We start from the raw sequence: 26,327 nt of genomic DNA, 5'->3' as shown, positions 1-26,327 counted from the left end.
ATTCGTTTCTACTTTCCAGTGGGGAAAAAATAATTCAGTGATTGATAAATACATACATACATACATACATACATACATACATTTTGGAGTAGCATTGTGTGTATGTTGGGGGATGTTACAATTACAATTAATAATGATTTATCCAAACACATTTATAACAAAAAAGCAAGCACAGCAGTAAATGAATATCCTGGCCAACTGGAGGTAGCCAATTCTCCCAAATTATAGGGATTCCAATTACCTTAAAAATGAATACAGAAAATGGGAATCTTGTAATATTGCCAAAAAAACAGGGAAGTCAAACTTAAGAAATTTTGATAACTGAAGGTATTTTTTAAAAGCCACATCAAGAGAGGTGAGAGGAGCAATGAAGTGGTCCAGTCAGGATCCACACTCCCAGCACAACAGCCCACAAGCAGGAAGGATATGAAAAACACAGAGATCCTCCCTGAGGGCAAAAAATTCAAGTCCCCATCAGGCACCCCCTGTCCTGAGGACCCACACCAGGACGAAGAGCCCCCATAATGTCTGGCTTTGCAAATCAACAAGGCTTAACTCTAGGAAAGCCAGAGAACTCTAGGAAACCAAGACTCTACTCTTAAAGGGCAGGCGCACAAGCGCACTGAGTCTGAGACACAGCATAGAGGCAGCCCTTTAAGAAGCACCTGAACCATAATCTCCATCATAATGGAGACTTACTGACTCAGTCTAGGACATTTGCCAGAGGGGCAGGGATCTGTAGGAACTTTCTGGAGGAAAAGAAGCACAGGGGGCACCATTTTTCTTACCCTCCTTCTACCATGGTGACTGAAAGCTGGCAAGTGCCATTTCTGATGCTGTCCATCAACCCTGCCAACACTAGTCATCCTGTCCTGGTGATCCTCTGCAGTCTGCTCTGCCCAACATGCCCCTCCAAACCAGCTCCCCCTCTGCCACATTGGCAGGCAGCCTCAACTGGGTTTGGCACTCCCCCAAAGTCGTTCCTGCCCCCACTGCACCCAGCAGGTGGCCTTAGCTGGGACCAGCATCACCAAAAGAAACTCCCAGGGGGCTCCTGGGTGGCTCAGTCGGCTGGGTGTTTGACTCTTGATTTCAGCTCAGGTCATGATCTCACAGTTTATGGGATCGAACTACGTGTTGGGCTCTCTGCCGACAGCGTGAAGCCTGCTTGGGATTGTCTCTCTCTCTCTCTGCCCTTCCCCTACTAGCATGCTCTCGCTCTCTCTCTCTCTCAAAATAAATAAACTGAAAAGAAGTAACATTGATATAAAATTTTTAAAAATTAAAAAAATAAAAGCAACTCCCAGAAAAGGGTACACCAGAACCAGAATCAAACCAGGAAATGCAGAGGTGTCCCCCTACACCAGCTCCAGTCCTGATGCACCTGGTGAGCAGTCACAGCCTGGACTGATGCACCTCAAAATGGCTCCCACCCTCACGGGATGGGGGTATGTATCTACAACAGTCACACCCCAGACACAAGAGAAGACACATGCAGCCCACAAAGGCGACACCCTGGGAACCTGGTTCTGGTGAGCAGAGAGGATTGTGCTTCTGAGCCCTACAGGACACCTTCTATATACAGCCACTTTTTTAAGACTGGGAGACATACTGACCTACCTAATATAGAGAAATGAACACAGATTGGCAGGCGAAATGAGGAGACAGACAGAGAGAGAGAGAGAGAGAGAGAGAGAGATGTTCCAAGTCAAAGAACAAGACAAAAATCTCAAAAAAAAAAAAAAAAAAAGAATTAAATGAAACAGGTATAAGCAATCTACCTGATAAAGAGTTCAAAGTCATGGACATAAAGATCCCACACTTGAAAACAGAGTAGATGAATACAATTAGAACTTCAAAAAAGAAATAGAAAATATAAAAATGAATCGATTAGAGCTGAAGAATACAATAACTTAAGTGAAAATTACATGAGATGGAATCAACATCGAATTAGAGGATACTGCCAAATGGATCAGCAATCTGGAAGACAGGGTAGTGGGAATCACCCAAGCAGAACAGCTAAAAGAAAAAAGAATTAAAAAAATAAGAAGAGTTAAGGGATCTCTGTAACAACAAATTAATGTTCACATTATAGGGGTCCCAGAAGGAGAAGAGAGAGAAAAGGGGGTGGAAAACTTACTTGAGGAAATGAGAGCTGAGGGATGTCTGGGTGACTCGGCTGGTTGAGCATCCGACTCTTGATTTCAGCTCAAGTCATGGTCTCATGGCTTGTGAGTTTAAGCCCTGTGTCAACCTACAGCTCAGAGCCTGCTTGGGATTTTGTCTCCCTCTCTCTCTGCCCCTCCCCACTCATGCTCATGCACTTTCTCTCTCCCTCTCTCTCTCTCTGTCTCAAAAATAAATAAATAAATGTTAAAAAAAAGAAATAATAGCTGAAATCTTCCCTAACCTGGGGAAGGAAACAGACACCCAGGTCCAAGAAGCACAAAGGAACCCAAGGAGGCCCACACCAAGACACATAGTAACTAAAGAGGCAAAAATTAAAATTAAAGAGATGATCAACTAATTACATAGAAGAGAACACCCATTAGACTATCAGCTGATTTTTCAGCAGAAACTTTTCAGGCCAGAGGGAATGGCAGGATATAGTTAAACTGAAAGGGAAAAACCAACAACCAAGAATACTCTACCTAGCGAGGTTACCATTCAGAACTGAGGACAGGAAAAGCATTTCCCAAACAAACAAAAGTTAAAGAAGTACATCCCCACTAAAGCTCCATACAAGAAACATTTAAAAGGACTTATTCAAGCAGAAAATAAAAGGTCATAAATAGAAGAAAATTGTTAAAGAAAAATTTGCACTGAGAAAAGAAAATATAGTAAAGGTAATGGATCAAACACTTATAAAGATACCATGGAGGTTAAAAGACAAAAGGAGTAAAATAAACTATATCTACAATAATTAGTTGAGGGATATACAAAATAAAAAGATATAAAATATGTCAAAAACAAAACATAACAGAGAGGAGTAAAAATGTAGAATGTGTTCAAATTTAAGTGATCATCAACTTAAAATAGACTTCTGTATACACAGGGTATTATAATATGAACCTCATGGTAACCACAAAACAAAAACCTATAATACATACACATGCAAAAGAGAGAGAGAGAGAGAGAGAGAGAGAGAGAGAGAGAGAGAGAGAAGACGTTCCTGAGTGGCTCAGTTAGTTGAGCATTTGACTCTTGATTTTGGCTCAGGTCATGATCCCAGGGATGTGGGATCAAGCCCCTTGTCAGGCTCTGTGCTGAGCATGAAGCCTGCTTGAGATTCTCTCCCTCTCTCTCTCACTCTCACTCTCACTCTTTCTCTCTCTCTCCCCCTCTGTCCCTCTTCCCAACTCTCTCTGTCTCAAATAAAAATAAATAAATAAATAAATAAATAAATAAATAAATATCCAAATATAACACTAATAAAAATCATCAAACCACAAGGGAAAAGAGCAAGAAAGGAACAGAGAAGAAATACAAAAACAACCAGAACACAATTACTGAAATAGCAGTAGGTACATACCTATCAATAATTACTTTAAATGGACTAAACGCCCAATCAGAAGGCAAAGGGTGGCTAAATGTACCAATAAAACTCACATGACCCATCTATATGCTGCCTATAAGAGACTTAGTTCAGACCTAAAAAACACAGACTGAAAGTGAAGGAATGGAAAAAGATAGTCCATGCAAACAGAAATTAAAAGAAAGCAGGGGTAGCAATACCCCCTGTCATATAACAGAGAAAATACACTTTAAAATAAAGATCATGACAATAGACAAATAGCGCATTACATAGTAATAAAGGGATAAATCCAACAAAAGTCTGTAACAATTGTAAACATGTATGCACCCAACACAGAATTACCTAACTATATAAAGCAAATATTAACAGACATAAAGGGAGAAATTGACAATAATACAATAATAGTAGGAAACTTCCATACCCCATTTACATCAGTGGATATATCACACAGACAGAAAATCAATATGGAAACAGTGGCCCTAAACAACACATTAGATCATATAGACCTAACAGATATATTCAGAACATCCCATCCCCAAAGAGCAGAATGTACGATCTTTTCAATTGCAGATGGAACATTCTCTAGAATAAACCACATGTGGGGCGCCTGGGTGGTTCAGTCAGTTTGGCTTCTGACTTCAGCTCAGGTCATGATCTCACAGCTGGTGGGTTCGAACCCCACGTCAGGCTCTGTGCTGACAGCTTGGAGCCTGGGGCCTGCTTCGGATTCTGTGTCTCCCTCTCTCTCTCTGGCCCTCCCCTCTCATGCTCTGTCTGTCTCTCTCTCTCAAAAAATAAATAAACATTTTAAAAAACTTAAAAAAAAAGAATAAACCACATGTTAGGTCACAAAACAAGTCTCAATAAATTTAAGAAGATTGAAATCATATGAAGCATTTTTCCAAACACTAGAAATCAATTACAAGGGGGAAAAAAACTATACATGTAGACCTAAATATAAGACCCGAAATCATGAAAATTGTACAAAACATGGGCAATAAACTGCTAAACATGGGTCTTAAGCAATAATTGTTTTGGATTTGTCTCCTCAGATAAGGGCAACCAAAACAAAAATAAACAAATGAAATCGCACCTACCTAAAAAGCTTCTGCATGGGGAGGGAAACCATCAACACAATGAAGACAACCTACTGAATGGGAGAAGATATATGCCAACAGTACACCCAATAAGGGGTTAATATCCAAAATATATTTAACAAAATTCACACAACCTACACCAAAACCCCCAAAAAAATCCAATTAAAAAATGGGCAGAAAACCTCAATAGATATTTTCCCAAAGAAGACATCCAGATGGCCAACAGACACATGAAAAGATGTTTAATATCACTAGTCATCAGGGAAATGCAAATCGAAACCACAATGAGGTAATATCTCACACTAGCCAAAATGGCTAGTATCAAGAATACATGAAATAGCCAGTGCCGGTGAGGTTGTAGAGAAAAGAGAGTCCTTGTGCACTCCTGGTGGGAACATAAACTGGTGCAGCCACTATGGAAAAAGTATGGAGGTTCCTCAAAAAACTAAAAATAGAACTACCATATCAGCCTGCATTTCCACTTCTAAGTATTTATCTGAAGAAAACAAAACGTTAACTCAAAAAGTGATATGTGCTCCTATGTTTATTGCAGCATTATGTACAGTAGTCAAGATATGGAAGCAGCCCAAGTGCCCATTAACAGATGAATAAAGAAGATGCGGCACATATATATAAAGTGGAATATTACTCACTCATAAAAATATTGAAATCTTGCCATTTGCAACAACAGGGACCTAGAACATATTATGCTGAATTAAATAAGTCAGAAAAAATAAATACCACATAATTGCACTCACATGTGGAATCTAAACAAACAAACAAAACTAAACAGAAAGAGACTCATAAATATAGAGAACAAACTGATGGTTGCTAAGGGGGAAGGGATTGGGGGGTGGGTGAAATAAGTAAAGAGGATTAAGAGGTACAAATTTCTAGTTATAAAACAGGTCATGAGGATATCAAGTACAGCATAGGGAATATAGTCAATAATACTTTAATAACTTTGTATGGTGACAGATGGTGACTACACTTACAATGATCACTCTGTAGTGTATATAAATGTCAAATCACTACAATGTATACATGTGTCAACTACAATTAATGTAAATAAATGTAAGCAAATAAATGAATAGAAAGAAAGTAAGAGAAAGTAGGGAGGAAGAGAGGGAGAGAGAGAGAGGGAGGGAGGGAGAGAGGAAGGAAGGAAGGAAGGAAGGAAGGAAGGAAGGAAGGAAGGAAGGAAGGAAAGAAGGAAGAAATGAAAACATTTGGAAAATTCTAATCACATTAATTTTAGCACAATTTCAGGTTTTGTAATCCTTAATAAATCACATAATTTCATGTAAAAATGACAATCTATAGACTGTGATATCATTTCCTGACAGCAGCCAGCACCAATTCAGGACATACTTTGGGGCTAGGTAGTTTTTAAATTTTTTTTTTTAATTTTTTTTTTCAACATTTATTTATTTTTTGGGACAGAGAGAGACAGAGCATGGACGGGGGAGGGGCAGAGAGAGAGGGAGACACAGAATCGGAAACAGGCTCCAGGCTCTGAGCCATCAGCCCAGAGCCCGACGCGGGGCTCGAACTCACAGACCGCGAGATCGTGACCTGGCTGAAGTCGGACGCTTAACCGACTGTGCCACCCAGGCGCCCCAGTAGTTTTTAAAGTATTGTGTGCATTTATCTCATTTATCATTATACATTTTTGAGATAGGCACATAATATTATTATCTCCATTTCCTAGATGAGGAAACAGGCATAGACAGTCAGTCACACAGCTATGTGAGCAGTAAAACAGATTCATATCCAAGCACTCTGACTCCAGGTTCCACATTTCTAACTGGTAGACTATATTGCCTCTAGAACCTGAATTTTGAGATCTTAGGCTTTTCAGGAGGATGTATGCAACTCACTAACTAGCAGTCTGCAAGTCACTGAACTATGATGAGAGATCAAATGCAATGGACCTGGGAGGGAGCAGGCAGGGGTCAGAGATAGATTTTGGAGAAATTAAGTTAGAGGATCAATAAGACTTGGTGACTGATTGTACATGGGGTGTGGGGTGTAGGAAGGGGTGGGGGGGGCAAGTCCAGAATGACTCTGCTTAAGAAGTAGGAACTTTGAAAGCAAGTAGGAACTATAGTAGAAAAGCAAGATTTTTGGCTTGGGATGGAGTTCAGTTTGATCCATAGACTTTGGGATATTTATGAGACACTCAGTTTGAGAAGCTGGTTAAGCAGTTTGACAAGGGAGCAGGTAATGGATGGGATGGAGTGGAGTCAAGAGAGGGTGTCCCTGTCCCTGGAATGCTGACCCATTCCTACTTACACTGAGACCATTCCTACTTGAGAAAGTTACTGTGTGAGGGATAGATGTGTGCACGTCCATGTGGGAAAAGGGGGAGGTTAACATAAAATGAGAAACATCTCCCTGACATACTGGGATGTGAAATCATGGAGAGTTAAAAGTGGAATCAGAAAACACACACACACACACACACACACACACAGAGCACAAATCCTAACACTTTCCCGCCAACATAGAACTGACCATGGTCTCTGGGTTTTACATTCTGTATGTACAGACTCCACACTTGCTAACACACTCTAAGTTAAGTAAGGACCTGCACCTTCTTGACTTTGTAGTTTTTGAAGCACCCAGCACAACGTAAAGATGTCATGTTAGCAAGTCAGGAACGCTTCTCACTTTTATAAGTTCAGGAATTCTTCTCACTCCTATAAGTTAAGGAACTACTTCAAAGATGCAATTAGTCCTTGAGGTTCTAGTATCGTGGGGCTGGCTCAATATAAGATAACCTCATTAACAGAATAATACGCTCGCCGTTATCCCAAGAAACCAACAGAAAAACACCAGAAGCAGTGAGGGAACAAAACAAACAAAAGAATGGAGAGCCTGCACATATGTCTGGAACCAGCTATTAGTCATGTCAGCCTCATCTGGTAGAAAGAATCCTTCAGACAAAAGAATGAGATATTTTGGTTCAAGGTTCATTAAAATTTAGAGTGGTTAATTTCCTCTTTAACTTTAAGTAGCCAGAAAGAAAGAAATAATGAAAATACCAATATAACAGAGGACTTTTTTCAACTAATTGTTTTAATTGCTGAAATTTAAAATATCTATTTTTTCTAAAACTTTTTGAAATATAATCTATAAAAGAAAATTAATTAAGATGGGATGTTTAAAAAAAAAACCAAAATGCACGTCAGCTAAAATCAATGGCCCAAGTTCGATGGATTTGGACTGGGTTAAGTTTCCCAAACTAAAATGTAGAAAATAAAGATTCTCCTAGACAACACTATCAAAATAATTCCTTAATTATTATTATAACTTTTTAAAAATATAAAGCACACTCTTTTGAGGCTTCATTACGAATAATTACAGCATAGCTGTAGCACTGATTAGTCAATTCACCTATCTGATATTTAGTTTTAAAATACTTATAATGACAGGAAAAAGAACAGCATTAAGGTAGGAATTCAGGCTAAGTATTTAAAAATCAACAACAAAGAATAAAATACTTACGATATGGTACTTCCAGGGGATGCCCTGTTATGTCACACCATCCAATCGGGTGGATGTCAGGGCTGTCTGCATCCATCCAGTAGTCATATTTGTGGTCCCAGCCATCAAAATGAACCTGTTGAGTAATTAGCATTTAGTAATTAGGATTTCACTATGTCTGCATCAAAATATTAGAAATCAGACCTGTGAAATTGAAATTAAAATTGTAACAATTATACATTACAGCTGAAACAATATTTAAAATGTGCCATCAAAGGGCATTCTAATCTAACCACTAAAGACTATTGTAGTACCAATTTTTCTGAGAAATTAAAGAAGTTGGTAAACAAAAAAATCTGTTAGAGATTGATCAGAACCTGAAGGGACAATACCAATCCATTTCCCCGGCTAAGTAATACTGTAATGCTGGCGGGAGGACACCTCTTCTACTGGATGCCTCTGAAAAATCATGTCAGACACAACAACTAGAGTCACCAATTTGACATAAGTACAAGGCTTACCCTATCGGGAAATGCATCGATTTTAGAGTGAAAGGAAGCAATAAGTTTCAAAATCCTGACAACCAAGGAGAGATGGAGCCATTGAAACAATGGAGGCACAGGAGCGGATGAAATATGCTACTAAGACAGATTAATGGCTATCTTGAGAGCTGTAAAGGACAGTGTAAACTTTCAGTAAACCTAAGGAAGAGATATGGCTCAGGTCCAGAAATCCAGCAAATGGTTACCACTGTTTTGCATCTTATCTACAAAACACACATACACATACACATAATTCACATATACACATACATATAGGTCCAATAATAAAAAATAAAACTCAATTTCTGAAACAATAATCACATACTTATTTCTGAAACTTACAAAACACTATGTTTTAGAAGTTTCATATCAGAATGAACGAACCAAATTATTTGGGCACGCAAAAAGAATAAATTTCATAACCTTACTTACTCTCTTACATATTTTCTGTTTCTATTAATTAAGTGAGGAATCCCTTTTCAATGCAGAAAAAACCCACAATTTTTTAAAAATCAAAATTTTAATAAAAACAGCAAGATTGCTGGCATTATAATAAACTAACTGAAACATCAGTCTGTTATGCAAGACATAGGACCACAAAAAAAGAAAAAAAGGTAAAACTGTATCTAGGAAAAAGTCCAATGCTTTTTTTTCAAGATCCTTCTTTCTTATTTAGTGGTTCTCTAAGTTTGGTTCCCTGACCATCAGCATCACCATCACCTGGACACGTGTTAGAAATGCAGATTGGCAGGCCCCAACTCAACCCACTGACTCAGACACTCTAAAGGACAGGGACTCACAATTTTTAAACAAGTCCTTTAGATGTATCTAATATATACTGAAGTTTGAGAACCAACAATCTTAGGAATAACTTTCAAGAGAATATTTCTACCAAACTTAGGCTTCTGGCTGAGACAGAGTGCCCTTTCCCAGTAGTATCTATAAAACTGGACTGAATATATGAAGGGACTGTAGACACTGGACAATAGGCACCACAGATATGTAATCCCTAAGTACACCTAGACGAGCCCCAGATGTCAGCCTGTAGTCAATTTCCTGACAGCAGCACAGGGAGGAGAAACAGAGCAGTCATGCTGTGCTGAGGAGACACAGATGCAGTTCAGCACTGATGAAGCAGCTGGAAATCGGAGGACAGACACTAAAGAGAATAGAGCTACAGATAAGGGGATGCCAGAAATCTCTGGGGGATTTTTGCACAACCTTGGTCAAGGGCTGGACTGTACATGTGCAAGGTGAGACAAGGTGAAGTGAAGAAGAGAGCATCTGATACAGAGCTGGAAGTAAAATGAAGATAGCAGAGGTCACACACACCTGGAGAGTAGAGAGACCACGAGTGTAGACATCTTAAGAATTTGACCGAGACATGCAAAAAGGCCATAATTTTCTAATAAGAACCATGTCATAGAGTATTCTAGACCAGCCCTAAGAAAGGCCAAAATAAAACCTCAACAAGATTAAGAACAGCCATCAGTAATTAACTGACTGACAGAACAAACTCTACCCTTTTTAAAGGAAGACAAATGCTCCCAAATCTGAATGCTGTATCATTCTTAATGTCCAACATAACATCAAAATTTATTAGACATGCAAATAAGCAGGTGAATGTGAGCCCTGCTCATTTTTTAAAAAAAGTAGTCAATAGAAAGAGACCCTGAGATGCCCCAGATGTTGTAATTAGTAGACATGAAGTTTTTAAGTACCTATTGAAATATGTTTAATAACTTAAAGGATAAATAGTCTTGATGAGGGAACAGATAGGGAGTCTCAGCAGGGAAATGGAAACCATAAGAGATAAACAAATGGAAATTCTAGAACTGAAAAGCAAACTATTTTAAATAAAAATTTTCTGAATAGGCTTAACAGATTAGGGATGGCAGAAAAATGGGTAAGTGAACATGAAAACAGATTCATAGAAATTATTAATCTAAAGCACACAATAAAAAAATTTCAAAAATGAACAGAGGCTCAGGTACTTGTAATACAGAATCACCTGGTCTAACACATGCAATTTGGAGTCCATAATGAGAGGAGAGACAATAAAGCAGGGATAATGGTCAAACCAGTCAAAAGTTCAAGAAATAACATCAACAAAACCTATTTTGGTCAAAAAAAAAAGCCAATTTACAAGCTTAACAAAAACAGCAAAACACAAGCATAATAAATACAAAGGAAATCGGAACTACACAAATCATAGGCAAACCACCAAAAATGAAAGACAAAAGAAAAAGTCTTGAAAGCAGCCACAGAAGTACAACACATTACATACAGGGAACCATGACAGGAATGTTAGCCAACTTCTCATCAAAAACAGAATAGACAAGAAGATAATGAAATGAGATCTTTAAAGCAGTGAGAAATTAAAAAAATATCAACCTAAGATTTTGTTTTACAAAAAAATTTCCCTCAAAAAGGAGTAAAATTAACTTTCAGATTAAAAAAAACAAGAAAGTATTCACTTACAGATTTGCATTGCAAGAAATATTATAGAAAGTATTTCATAAGTATTATCAGATGGAACAACAGCAATTTTGAAAATAATGAACAAATTTGGAAGACCCACTCTGATTTCTATAATTACTATAAAGCCACAGTTATGATGACAGTGTTGTTTGGGCCTAAGCATAGGCAAATACATTATTAGAACAGAAAAGATTATGTCAATGGACTCACATCTATATAGTTAAATTGCTTTTCAATATGTAACAAGGCCATTCAATGGGGAAAGAGCAGTAATTTCAGCAAATGATACTGGATTAAGTGGATATCCACATATGAAAAAATCCAAACCAGTTGACTTCTATGTCACCTCCCACATACAAATTAATTTGAAATGGGCTATAAACCTAAACAACCTAATCAACTCAAGAATGAAACTTAAGATAAAATCTTCATGATGTTGGGATACACAAAGGTTTCTTAACACACAAGCAGCACTACCCATAAAGGAGTAATTCTAGAAATTCATTTTTCATCATAATAAAAAACTTCTGCTCCTCAAAATCATCATTAATATAAAGGACAACCAAACCAAGAACATTTGTAATACATTTATCTGACAAAAGAAGTGGCAATCCAGTAAGTAATAGGCAAAACACTTGAGATACTCTACAGGAAAAAAAAAGGTTCAATGAATGGTCAAAAACTAAATAAAAAATTGTTCAACTTCACTATTCATCAAAGAGATCACATTGAGACATACTACAAAGCCAACTGTATGACTTAAATGACAGACAACATCAATTACTGGTGAGGCTGTGGAGCTCCCAGAACATTCATACAATGTCACTGGGGCTGGAAAATAGGACAATTACTTTAGAAAATGTTTTGCTACTGTATTGTAGATTTCAGATGTTCCTACTCTGTGACTCCTGGCAATTCCATCCCAAAGAGATGAAAATATAAAGCTGTGTAAACAGGTGCTCCTTGCAGTTTCATTCAAAATGTCAAACCTGACAATGACCCAAATGCCCAACAACAGATGAATATCTATTGGAAAGCAAGGGTAGCATAGGCATGAGATGAACAGTAGTCACCAATAAAAAGGATAGACTGTTTCTACATGTACCAACATGCATCAACCAGACATCATGTAGAGAAAGAGGGAAGACACAAAACTACATGCAGTTGCTGTCAATGGGGGCTATTCTTATCTTTTACCATATTTATGGTAATGTTTCAGCATTCTGGACACAGCCGAACTGCATAATGCCGTCAGTACTCGAAGACTAAATATTCCAGTTGTGAAAGGCAAAAATAGCACTCTTTTTAAGACTGATGCCTGCTGCTCTGGATTTACCAACAGGAAGAAGCTTGTGTAAGTGTGTATAATGCTGTGAAGAAGAAACAGAAAATTTCCTCAAACTTTAATATTTCTTCCTAATTTCAATGTCCTTTCTCTTTTAAGTTTGCAGTGCTACTTTTTCTATTTCAAAAGCAAGGGAACCACCTCTAAGCACAAACAAGACAGGCCAAATGTTCCAGCAAGATCTTGTTACAAGGAGTTAGGTCTTCCTATTTCAGCTACTGTACCTAGACTTGGAAATCCTACTGTTGGAATTCAGGTTTATTACTAAAAAACTAAAATGACAGTATCTTTAAAAAATTTTTTTCTGAAAGCAGATACAATGTTTTTATGTACTTTATTCAATGTTTTCCCTTATGTTCATTAATAAATATTAAATTACCCTTTCCGATGCTGCATATAATTACTTACAATGAAATCATGGGAATTAAAAAGAGCTCCTCCTAACCCAATGATGTGATGCTCCACTCCCCGACAAAGGCCATCTAAACATGGAAAATATAACCCAAATCTGACCTATATACATCTTTATGAAAGATATTTTCAAGTCTGTAGATCTTCATATCTCTGAAGTTGAAAACCCAATTTTAAGAATTGCAACCAGATGGTCAAGTTAATAAAGGAGACTGGCATCTTAAGAATATTTACAGAGTCCTTTCACAAAGGAAAGAATTATTTTGGAAACCAAATCATCTCCATTTCATATTTACAATTTTTAAATATTTGGGTTTGTATAAAGCTGCATAGAAATATGGACACTTCTCGCTCAGATTACGACAAACTGGAAAACAGAGGTCAGATAACTGAATCAAACACTGTCTCAAGCTCTTACCTTTAAATGGGTAGTGATACTTCCTGATGGTATTAACATCATCTGCATTAGTGATTAATGACTGGTAAAATAACTTGGACGCTTAAGAATTAGATCACCCTATTAAAAAACAAGGATACACTCCTGAGTGTAAATATAAAGCTGTTGATTGTCTGGACTGGCAAGGTCTTTCTTGCTTTGCCTTATCATCACTGTCCCTCAGCCCTGGCGCCTTGCCACTAGGCCTCAGCTGTCTTTGATGCCACCATGACTGTTAGCACCATGGCTTCCACCCTGTCAGACCTCAAAAGCCATCAGCGGAATGAGATGCATGGCAGTAATCATCGCTCGTCGCTGTTCCTTAGGGCAGCTGGAAAATAAACTGTTATTTATCTAGGAACACTGGAGCTAAATTTAATGCTCAATCACAACAATTTTATTAGCCTAAGTGATATTATTATGCTTGTTTGCTTCTGCTATATGGTTTTTAAATTTGTAATTTCCACTTTAATGGGCTTACTGGATGTGTGTATTTTATTGTCAAAGGCTTCAAATCTATTTTAAAGGCTTATGGTGAACAAATTATAAGCACGTAGATGATGTTAATTTATTTAGAAAAAGGCTTCACTGTACCTGAACTCTTCACCTTTAATTGAATACATTTTCAGATAACTAGACTTAACATTAAATTTCATTCTAGAAAAAAAAACCTGGGTTTTCATATATTATTCCTGATATCTATTACTCATAACTACTGGTGCTAATAAGACTACAGTAAATCTCACTTCCTGTGATGCAGAGCTCTGTTGTTGGACGGTGTGGCGGATGAAGAAATAGTAATGAGACCAGACATATGTGCCACTGCAGGACAAGCATGCTCACATAATGCCTTCACAAAATACCACCATCATCTAAGAGCAAGAGCGCTGAGTATAGCAGGGGGCTCACTTTTACCGTATGCTTACATAGTCCAAACACAGCTATAAAATACATACATTTTCACTGAACGTCTACAATATACTGTTTTCACACATTCTGAAAAGGAACTTTTTAAGAGGTTTGCCGAGATCATACCACCAGTAAATGGCAGAACCAGACTTCAGCTGAGAACAGTTTATTGAGAGAACCGTACAAGAATACAAATGGTGGGGATATTTGGGATTACTATAACTAAGAATCTATTGTAGCAGAGTTAAATTACATTTTTATAGTATAAAAAGGCATTTTCATAATGAAAACAAATTAACATGGAATAATACAGGGTGAAGTCCAGAACTACCTATACTTTTGCACATTAAATATTAATTCCCCACTGAGCCAATCTGCCTACAGATCTTCCGGGCAAGAACAGGGAGGGAGGGAACATGAAGAAAAGGAATTATAACAGACAAGTGTATACACTCTGAAAATTAGTCTCACACATTATTATCTCCATGTTACATAAGAAGCTAGTGAGATACATAGGGATTAGGAAATGTGGCCAACGTCTCCAAGTCATTGATTGTGATTTGAAACTCTCCCTCTCCCCCAAGGCCATGAGCCTGAACTGCCACTGAGTAGTGTTGGGACTGGCAGCCTCTGCATATTCCTTTCCAGGGCGTCCACAGCCACTCTTGGTAAATTACCTCAATTCCCTTTCCCTGCTAATCTCTCCCTAAACCCTTCTGCTCTTTCACAAATACAATTGCTTCCACTTTCCTTCCAGTTCATTCCTATAATAAGCACTACAAAGACATGTAATCATTAAATTGAAAAATTAACAGCTTCACTATAGCAAGTTGAAAATACCTTTCATTTTTTTAAGGCCACTACCCAAATTCAGCATATTTCCTGGACAATGGTTTTCAAAATCTAGTAAGCAAAATACCAATTGTCTCCTGCTCTACTGGAACTCTAATTCAGGGGGCGGAGGATGTCAGGAACGATACCTGGAAATTGTATTTTTTTAATCACACATCATAGATTATCTGTTGAAGGTGGTTTTTGGATAAACTTTTTGCAATGCTTCCTTAGGGTATCCCCATGGCAACAAGGTTGTTAATCAACTGAACTTGCCGTCAAACTCACAGTTACATCTAAAGCAATGAAGAATAACTTATTTTTAAAAACAGTCACAAATCCCTTTTAATTCTGTAGAACAAGTCCAAGAGAGACCTGGTGGAAGGCCTAATGCAGAGAACATTCAACTCCAAATGTTTCCATTTGTGATAAATATGTCTGCATAAGTTTCCATTTCTCTATTTCTATGGTTACTGTTATAACAAATACAATTAGTTTTTCCCATAAGATATATTTTCCCCATAAAAGTCCTACAAGAAATAAAAACGCCAAATTTCCAACAGAATCCCTGGGGCTTTAATTCTTGTTAAGAAATCTAAATATTTCATCAGAGTTAGGCATAATAATAGCCACATTCAGGGTTCTGTGGCCACATGTCTGTGGGTAATATCTTAGGAAGAAAAACCTCCTTCATTAGCAGTGTGAGGACAAACAATCTCCAAATCAGTTTATGGTTATAACTAACATAAATGCCTTTATAAGTAAGCTCTGTCATAAGATTTAAAAGCATTAAGCCCTGAACTGACATACGCCACACATCCATTGTTTTTTTTTTTTCTTTTTTCAACGTTTATTTATTTTTGGGACAGAGAGAGACAGAGCATGAACAGGGGAGGGGCAGAGAGAGAGGGAGACACAGAATCGGAAACAGGCTCCAGGCTCTGAGCCATCAGCCCAGAGCCCGACGCGGGGCTCGAACTCACAGACCGCGAGATCGTGACCTGGCTGAAGTCTGACGCTTAACCGACTGCGCCACCCAGGCGCCCCCACACATCCATTGTTAACACAAAGGCCATTTCCTTTCTGGATATTCACCAGGCTGCTCCCTTCCCCTTCTGTTCAGGACACCAGCCCTCACAGTGGACGGTGTTTCAACACGTACTCTCCATTTGTCTTGAAATTCCAAATTTCTACTTTGGATATGGTATCAAACCATCAAGGTTTTTCTACTAAATCACAAATTATTCATACTCATTCTTCACAAACCACCAACTCAAAAAGGGCTTTAGCTGCTTATGTTAAAAGAAGACAGGATTTCTAAATATGAATAGTAAGACATAAGGCATGTGAAAGTCAAGAAAAGCTGGTTATATCTTGAGGGACCACGTAATTTATTATACAAATGGGACATTTTTGAGAGTAAAAGGGAGCACTATTGATTACACAGTTACAACAGGCATAATGTAGGACTATCCCAGGTAAGCCAAAATATATAATTACCCTTGGTAGTCAAAGGATGATTGCCACAAATAAATAGTTCCAAAATACCCCACCAACGGCGAAGAGGATCTATTACACAATTATAATATGAAAAAACTACACCAGGTAGTATAAAGGTGCAAAATTTTCACTGATAGGAATTTACTGTACAGACATTCATATAGGGAACACTGAATAACACAATGGACAGTATAATATAAGGCATAAATAATGATTTATATACCTATCTAATATCTACATGGGTACTATTAGCCAAATGGAAATTTATATATAAACACACACTTGCAGCTATGCTTATGAACTGAATGTATCGTGAGCACTATTTCTAAATTTTTGAAGCCATTGGTGGGCTACAGATTTTTTTCTATCCATTCTTATAATTTGTTTATTAGTACAAGATCAATTTCACTGGTAGCAAGTTCTAAATTACTTTTATAAACGACAGAATTTTTATCACAAATGGGTGTTAGATTTTGTCAAATGCTTTTTCTGCATCTATTAACACAATTATGTGATTTTTTAAGGCTCTTGATACGATAGATTACATTAATTAATTTCTGAATATTGAACCAGCCTTGCCTATCTTGGATTAACCTACTTAAGTGGGCATGGTGTATAATTCATTTTATACGTTGCTGAATTCAATGTGCTAATATTTTGTTGAGAATATTTGCATCTATGTTCATGGCAGATACTGGTCTATGGTTTCCTTTTCTAGTAATGTTTTTGTGTGGCTTTGAATTTAGGTAATTGCTGGCCTCACAGAATAAGTTAGGAAGTATTTCCTCTCCTTCTATCCTATGAAAAAGATTATACAGAATTGGTATAATTTCTTCCCTAAATGTTTGATAGAATTCACCAGTTATAAACCATGTGGGCCTGGTGCTTTTTCTTTTGGAGATTATTAATTATTGACTCAATTTTCTTAATAAATAGAGGTCTATTAATATTGTATATTTCTTTTTTTGTGAGTTTTGGCAGATTGTGTCTTTCAAAGAATTGGTCCACTTCATCTAGGTAATCAAATTTATGGGCAGAGTTGTTTACAATATTCCATTATTACCCTTTTAACATCCATAGGATCCATAGTGATGTCACCTCTTTTACTTCTGATATCAGTAATTTGTGTCCTCTCTATTTTTTCTTAGTTAGCCTGGTTAGAGGATTATAAATTTTATTTACCTCAGACAGCCATGTTTTGGTTTCCTGGATCTCTGCTGAATTCCTGTTTTTTTTTTTTTTAATTTTTTTTTTTCAACGTTTATTTATTTTTGGGACAGAGAGAGACAGAGCATGAATGGGGGAGGGGCAGAGAGAGAGGGAGACACAGAATCGGAAACAGGCTCCAGGCTCTGAGCCATCAGCCCAGAGCCCGACGCGGGGCTCAAACTCACAGACCGCGAAATCGTGACCTGGCTGAAATCGGACGCTTAACCGACTGCGCCACCCAGGCGCCCCTGAATTCCTGTTTTTAATGTCACTGACTTTTGCTCTCATTCTTCTTATTTATTTTCTTCTGTTTACTTTGGATTTAACTTACTCTTTCTCTAGTTTCCTAAGGTGGAGATTTAGATTACTGATTGATTTAGATCTGTATTTTCTGATATATGCATTCAATGCTATCAATTTTCTTCTAAGCACTATTTTTGCTGCATCCCACAAATTTTGGTAAGTATGTTTTCATTTTTATTTAGTTCAAAATATTTTTTTTAATTTCTCTTGAGATCTCTTCTTTGAACCATGAATTACTTAGAAGAGTATTATTTCATCTCCATGTATTTTGGATTTTCCAGTTATTTTTCTGTTTTTGATTTTTAGTTTAATTCCATGGTGGTCTGAAAGCAGACACTGTATGTTTTATACATTTTAAAAAATCTGTTAAGGTATGTTTTATGAGTCAGAATGTGGTCAGTGTTGGTGAATGTTCCATGTGAGTTTGAAAAAAAATTGTATTCTGCTGTTGTTGAATGAAAAGTGTATATAGCCAATTGATGGTTTTGCGGAGTTCGACCAGATCCTTACTGATTTTCTGCCTGCTGGATCTGTCCACTTCTTAGAGAGGGGTGCTGAGCTCTCCAACTGTGATGGTGATTCATCTATTTCTCCTTGCAGTTCTATCAACTGTTGCCTCATGTAGCTTGAGGATCTGTTCTTAGGTAAATACACATTAAGAATTATTATGTTTTCTTGGAGAACTGACCACTTTATCATTATCTAATGCCCTTCTTTATCCCTTAGAGATAACTTCTCTTACTTTGAAGTCAGCTCTGCTTATAATTAACACAGCTACACTGTATTATTTTTATTTTTAACTAGTGTTAGGTATATTTTTCTCCATGCATTTTACTTTTCATCTATATGCATTCTTAAATTTAAAGTGGATTTCTTGGAGAGAACATATATTTGGGACATGTATTTTTATACACTCTGACAATCTTTGTCCTAATTGGTGATTTTAGACCATTGACATTCAAAATAATTATTGATATACTTGGATTAATATCTACCATATTCACTGTTTTATGTTGCTGTCTTTTTTTTGTTTCTATTTTTTGTCTTCCACTTTTTTTCTGCTTTCATTGTTTTTTTTTACTTTTTAAAAAAATGTTTATTTTCAGAGAGAGCACAAATAGGGGAGGGGCAGACAGAGAGGGAGACAGAGGATCCAAAGTGGGCTCTGTGCTGTAGCAGAGAGCCCAGTGCAGTGCTCGATCTCATGAACCGTGAGATCATGACCTGAGCTGAAGTCAGACGCTTAACCGACTGAGCCACCCAGGTGCCCCCCTCTGCTTTCACGCCTTTAAATGAGTATTTTATATGACTCCATTTTCTCCTTTCTTAGCACAAATTATACTCTTTTCTTTTAAATTTATTTTAATGGTTGACCTACAGTTTACAATATACATTTACAACTAACTGAAAGTCCACTTTCAAATAATGCCATACTATTTCACGGTAATGTGAGTGCCTTATAATAACAAAATAATACTAATTCCTTTCTCCTGGCTCTGATATCGCTGCTGTCATTCAGTGAACATATATAAGCATACATAAACATATACATACATATAAATATATATGTAATATACATACATAAATATAATGGAAAACATTGTTCCTCTTATTATTTTGAACTGTGATCTGTTAGATCGATTAAGAATAAAAATAAAAATTTTTACTTTCTCCTCATTTATTCCTTCAATGCTCTTTCTTTCTTTATGTAAAGCCAAGTTTCTTCTCTGTAAAGAATTTTTTCTAACATTCTTGCAAAGCAGGTACACTAGCAGCAATTTCTTTCACTTATTGTTTGTCTGGGAAGTCTTTTTTTTCCTTCTCTTTTTTTTAGCTTAATTTCACAGGGTAGAGAATTCTAGGTTGGTGGGTTTTTTTTTCCTCTCAACACTTTAAATATTACTCCATTCTCTTCTTGCTTGCATGGTTTCTGAGGATAAGTCAGAAGTAATTCTTATCTTGGTTCCTCTATTGGTAAGGTATCCCTCTTCCCTGGCTTCTTTCAGGAATTTATCTTTGACGTTTTATCATTTTCAATACGGTATGCCTATGTGCAGGTTTTTCTTGGCATTTATTCTGCTTGGTGTTCTTGGTGCTTCTTCAATCAGTGGTTTGGTGTTCTACATTAATTTGGTAAAATTCTTAATCCTTATTGCTTCAAATATTTCTACTGTTCCTTTCTCTCTTTTTCCTCCTTCTGGTATTCTCATTACATAAATGTTACTCCTTCTGTAGTTGTCCCACAGTCCTTAGATGTTTTGTTGTTGTTGTTGTTGTTGTTGTTGTTGTTTTTTAATGTTTATTTATTTAATTTGAGAGGGAAAGAGAGTGTGAGCAGAGGAGGGGCAAAGAGAGAGGGAAAGAGAATCCCAAGCAGCCTCTGTGCTGTCAGCATGAAGCCCCACACAGGGCATGCTCTCATGAACCATGAGACCATTACTCAAGCTGAAATCAAGAGTCAGATACTTAATCAACTGAGCTACCCAGGTGCTTCTCTGTTGTTTTGGGGTTTTTGTTGTTGTTGTTGTTTTTGTCTTCATTCTCTTCACTTTTCAATTTTAGAAATTTCTATTAAAACATCCTCTAGGGGCTCCTGGGTGGCTCAGTCAGTTAAGTGTCCAGCTCTTGATTTCAGCTCAGGTCACGATCTCACAGTTTGTGGGTTCGAGTCCCACATCTGGCTCACTGGCAGCATGAAACCTGCTTGGGATTCTCTCTTCTCTCTGCCCCTCCCCCACTCATGCTCTCGCTCGCTCTCTCTCTCTCTCTCTCAAAATAAATAATTAAAACTTAAAAAAAAGACAATGACCAGTCTAAGAAGCCCATCAAAAGCATTCTACATTTTTGCTATGGTGTCTTTCATCTCTACCATTTCTTTTTGGTTCTTTCTGAGGATTTCCATCTCTCTGCTTCTGTTTCCTTGTTGTTCTTGCACACTGTCTACTTTATCCATTAGAACCCTTAGCTTATTAATAATAGTGGTTTTCAACTTCCAGTTTGATAAGCCCTGCCATGTCTGGTTCTGATGCTTGCTCTGTGTCTTCAATTTTTTTTTTCCTTTTGGTATGCCTTACAATTTTTTCTTGATAGTCAGATATGCTATATCAAGTAAAAAGAAAAACTATAAATGGGCCTTTACTAATGTGGCAGTAAGGTGTTGGGGAAGGGTATGCAACCTAGAGAGCTGTGATTAGGTCTCAGTTTTTGAGTGAGCCTCTGGCCTGTGAACGTCACAAGTGTTTCTCAGTTTTGTTCTCCTCCCTCAGTGGGACTGGTAAAGCAGGGTAGAGTTAGGTATTTCCCTTCCCCTCAAGTCAGGTAGGTTCTTGTAATACCTTAGCAGGTTAGGCTCTGGTTAACTGGTTTCCCTCACCTGAGAACAGGCCTTGCTAAGAACTGAGTGCTCTGGCATATTTCAAAAGGGTTTCTTTTCCCCTCACGCTGCTGGATGTATGAGAGGATTTTTATCCAGTATTTACTGTAATTGAGCTCCTATTAGAACCTGGTCAACCTCCTAGAGGTAACTTTCACAATTTAACTCTGAGTTGTCCATACAGGTGTTCCTACTGTTCAGCAGGTCACGACTCCCTGTACTCCGATCATCTCTCCAATCTGGGGACAACAGTTTGCCCTGCGTCCTCTTCTCACTTTTGGATCCAAGAAGAGTTGTTGATTGTCCAGTCTGTTCAGCTTTCTACTTGTTGATAGGACAAAGTGTCAACTTTCAAGCTCCTCACCTACAGAACTGGAAGCCAGAGGCACCTTCTCATTTTTTTTGGTCACCAGTACCAGATAATATCTGGAGCATATTTGTTGAAGTGTTGTAACACTGTTTGTTGGGCAAATGAATAAGCTACCAAATGTGCAAACTCAAGTATGTCTCTTCAACTTATGTAAACACTGCTGAAAAAATATATCTAAAGGAGGTACTTAAGTTTAACCAAAACCTACTGATTTATCCATTTATTTTACAGATCTATCTTCTGAACTACCAACACTTTTTTCCTTTCAAGTAATATGACATTGAAACATGTGAAAGTGACTGACATGTTTTTAAGCCGTTTATTCTTTAGAAACAAAACTGGACAAACATTCCTCTCGGTAGAATGACTGATGTGTTGTGGGTAAACACAAATTTTGTTCTAAGTAAAATCATGGCCTGTCTACATGGAGAGGACGAATGGAGTGAAGAGTGTGCACAACCAGGAGGTAGGGGTGGAGAGCGAGCCCACACAGCCCGAGGGGTGGAGAGTGAGGACCCCACACAGAGGTCAAGAAGTTGCAAAACAAGTCTATGCTTAGAGTCACAGGATAAACACCCTAACAAGTAGCTAAAATTAATACCATCAGTGGTCTCTGCAGTGGGGAAAATGCGGGAGAGGGTGGTCTTTGGACAACTATTTTATAATAAAACTTGTTAGAACTGCTTTTTGCATTTTGTGTGAGTGTAACTTGGATAAAAATAAAAACAATTTTTAATACTGGCAACCTAGTTAATGGATGTGCCATTGCTGAATAAGGAATACAGGAAAAAGGGTTTTGATTTTTGATTTGTTTGATTTATTTTTGTTGAAGTGGGAATGTAATGAATTCCATTTCGATCATATTAAATTTGAGTGCCTGGCATATTCAAGTGCAAACATCTTGCAGACAAATGAAATTAGTTCCTAGATCTTGGCTGAGAGAGATGAGGCACAGACTGAGGAGTCATAAACACAGAGGTGGCAGGTGAAGCTATGGGATGTATATGCTGACAGAAAAAACAAAGTGAGAATGGATAGAGAAAGAAACAGTGCTGGATGGAATATTCTCTTGTCTTCCCTCTAGATCCACCTTGTGCAGAGGACACAGACCTTTGCGGGTGACATCAATGTCCCTTACCTTCAGGTTTCTGGTTAGGTTTTGGTGAATGGGAAGTGTCATTAGAGTGTAGGAAGACAGGCAGAGAGAAGGGGTGGGTGCTTATTCCTGGGCCTCCTTCCCTTGCTGGAGGGCAGTTTGTCAGTGGCTGCTACCTCCTTAAGGCCATAACCCTGCCCTGGGGCCTCTCCTGCAGCTCCAGCTGTGCTCAGCCCCACACCTCACTGCTTTCTCTCAACCCTGGCCAAGGCGTCATAAATAGCCCTCTACTAAAGTGTACAAAATACAAATAAATAAATAAAGTGCATGATGTGCCATCTATTTCCAGCAGGATCCTGACGGATACATGTCTACAAAGCAATCTTGAGGAATTCTACTTAAAAGTTGGCACAGTTAAAAAAAAAATAAAAGTTAGCAGAGCAACAAGAAGCAATAAAGAAGCCTCAGGGTAAGAAGGTAGAAAATCAAGCCAGAATGATGAGGAAGAAGTGGAGGGAAGGCTGTTTCACAAAGGCAGGTATGGGCAACTGTGCCATGGCCACAGAAAAGCACAAAGAGAATTTAAAATGCCTATGGTTAGCAATAGCAGGTGCGGCAAGGTGACAGAGTCTTGGCGGGCTCGATCTGAAGAGTGAACAGGTGAGAAGAAGGGAAAGGAACGTAACACACACTTGGAACAATTCTGGTAGCAATGGTAAGCATCATGGCAGAGTGTCCTCAGGAGAATGTGGTTAGGACCGCAGAGATTTGATTGTAGGCTAACAGGAAGAAGACCCTGCAGAGAATGACGGTGGAAATGAGATAGGGTGGAAATGGGGAAAAAAGAAACAGTATCAGAAAAGAGATTCTTTTTTTTTCCCCAACGTTTATTTATTTTTGACAGAGAGAGACAGAGCATGAGTGGGGGAGGGGCAGAGAGAGAGGGAGACACAGAATCTGAAGGAAATTCCAAGCTCTAAGATGTCGGCCCAAGGCCTGACGTGGGGCTCAAACCCACAAACCATGAGATCATGACCTGAGCTGAAGTCAGAAGCTCAACTGACTGAGCCCCAGGCACCCCAGAAAAGAGATTCTGAGGCACATGAGACAAATGAAGAATGGCGAAGGTGGACGGATGAGAGGTTTAGGACTAAACATGAGGTGGCCGTTAGCTGCTCAGGCACACCCAAGGTAAGGTCATCAGTTGAGGTGAAGGTGGTACACGACTGGAAAGGCAAGTTGGGATGGCAAATGACAACTGACAAAGGTGCTGTTCTTTCAGCGGATGCTTGCTCCCTAGGATGGATAAAGGTCTGAAGAAGGGCAGAGTACACACACACAGGGAGGAAGGCCAAAGCCCTCACGGACGCATCCCTACGTGATGCACTTGCAGTCTGCTCCAGATGGGGGGGTCTGGGGGTGGCTGGCAGACCTAGAAGGTGGGTGAGAGGAGTGGGGGGCAGGCATTGGGGTCTGGGTAGGGGAGCAGAGCAAGAAGCAAAGGGGAGCGAGCTAAACAGAGAGAAAACTCTGCTCAGAAACTGATTCTGGAATTTAAAATCTTAAAAAAGGAAGCTGTTATGTGTGGTGCCATAGCCCAAATGTGTGGGGATGGGAGCCAGAAGCAGAAAAGAGATGACACCTGAGATCCTGGCGTCAATAATCCTTGTTTCCTCTGCTCCAACCTGGGTTATGATGACGTGGGTGAGAACAGCATAACTGCTTATTCACACTCAGAATAAATGCTTGTAAGACCTACATGCTTATTTTTAGCAAATATACCTGAGGTCTCATTTTTAATGGTTTGTTTAGTCTCTTTTTACAGAAAAAGAATCTTGTATTTTACTCTAACATTACTCAATTCAAAGGATTTAATATAAAAAGTCAAATCATGATAGATGAAGATCCTGGCTCTATTTCAACAATAGTATCTATTTTCAGTAGGCTTTATTTACATACTGATTATATTCATGTCCTGTGAAGTACACCCGGTCATTAAAATAAATGTATATTGCTTCTAAACAACAAGGAGATAGAGCTCACAACAGTTATGAATTTAAAATTCTCTACAAATTGCTTGTATTTACACGTGCTGTACTCTCTGAAACAGGTAATTCATCCAGTTGACTGTAGGAGCCTTCTCTTTTCACGTATAACTGAGTAATTATCTCAACCAGAACAATGCATTCTGAAAATGGATTAAATTTCTGGAGAAAAAATGTTCAAGCCAGTGAATAACTTTAAAGCAACAGAGGAGAATGAATGTTTGTAATTAGCATGTTTGCTCATGTGTTCCCATATTTTTTTTCATAATTCAATATCAGAAGTCTAAATTATTTCTGTTGAAAATATATTTCTTGTCCAGAGGGCTCCTGCTACAGGAAAAACAAAAACAAAACTATTTACAACCTGGCTTCTGCCTCTAAAAACTTTGCATGACAGCTAAATGGAGTGTAAATTATAAGTATCATGCAAAGATATAACCATCTAGGGCTAGTTTTCTACTTCATTTTAAACAAAATTTAAAAAAATCATTATTGTTCAGCCAGAAACTATTTCTAATATTTTGTTTACATATGTTCCTGAATATTTATGCTTATCCATTTCTTCTCTGCCTTTCTTCCACTTTTCTACCTTGAAAGCCTAGAGCCTGGAATCCAGACTCAGTAACTATTAGCCCTCATGCAGATCGGACACCAGTCCTGCTAACTAACCTCCACACAGATTATACACAAAGGTATTAATAATTAACTAGCTATATTTTAAATTACATATATAACTATATACAAATGCATTTTTGACTAATTATATATACATTTATATGTGTCACATATTTAAATAATATGTAATATGCTTAACATTGAATGTTTAGTAATTAGTAATTTTAGGCTGCAATAGATATATTAGCGAATTCTACTGGTTGGGATGTTGAACATTAGACATCAGTACAAGACAATGAGAAGTACTACAACTAGAAAATACCTAGAAACTAACAACAAAATGTCTTTTTAAAATTTTTTAATGTTTATTTATTTTTGAGAGAGAGCATGCGCAGGGGAGGGGCAGAGAGAGAGGGAGATACAGAATCCAGAAGCAGGCTCCAGGCTCTGAGCTGTCAGCGCAGAGCCCGACGTGAGGCTGGAACCCATGAACTGTGAGATCATGACCTGAGCTGAAGTTGGGCCGCTCAACCAACTGAGCCACCCAGGCGCCCCTAATTACGAAACATTTTAAAACCAGTTTTTTAATTGCTTGTGGATGCAAAAGAAGTCTAAATGCTCTAAATACCAGGTAGGGCAGGGCCCCTTCCTAAGTGAGCAGAGATCTTCAGACTGCTTCATGGAGATGCAGAGATCACACAGGCCAGAGGTGGTAGGACTCTGCTAGAGAAAGAAGCAGT

The 26,327-nt window shown here is 38.1% G+C and overlaps 1 protein-coding gene across 2 annotated transcripts in view; it reads right to left on the bottom strand.

The window, feature by feature from the left end:
* The window catches only part of L3MBTL4 (L3MBTL histone methyl-lysine binding protein 4), a 450,084-nt gene that overhangs the window by 186,373 nt on the left and 237,384 nt on the right, over positions 1-26,327 (bottom strand). For both annotated transcript variants that reach the window (XM_043558331.1, XM_043558332.1), the window contains one exon: positions 8,143-8,257. In XM_043558331.1, coding sequence (XP_043414266.1) covers positions 8,143-8,257 — 115 coding nt within the window. The remainder of the gene's footprint in view (positions 1-8,142; positions 8,258-26,327) is intronic.

This window comes from Prionailurus bengalensis, chromosome D3, assembly GCF_016509475.1.
Source record: "Prionailurus bengalensis isolate Pbe53 chromosome D3, Fcat_Pben_1.1_paternal_pri, whole genome shotgun sequence".
NCBI lineage: Eukaryota > Metazoa > Chordata > Mammalia > Carnivora > Felidae > Prionailurus > Prionailurus bengalensis.
This window is presented reverse-complemented; position numbering and strand designations above follow the sequence as displayed.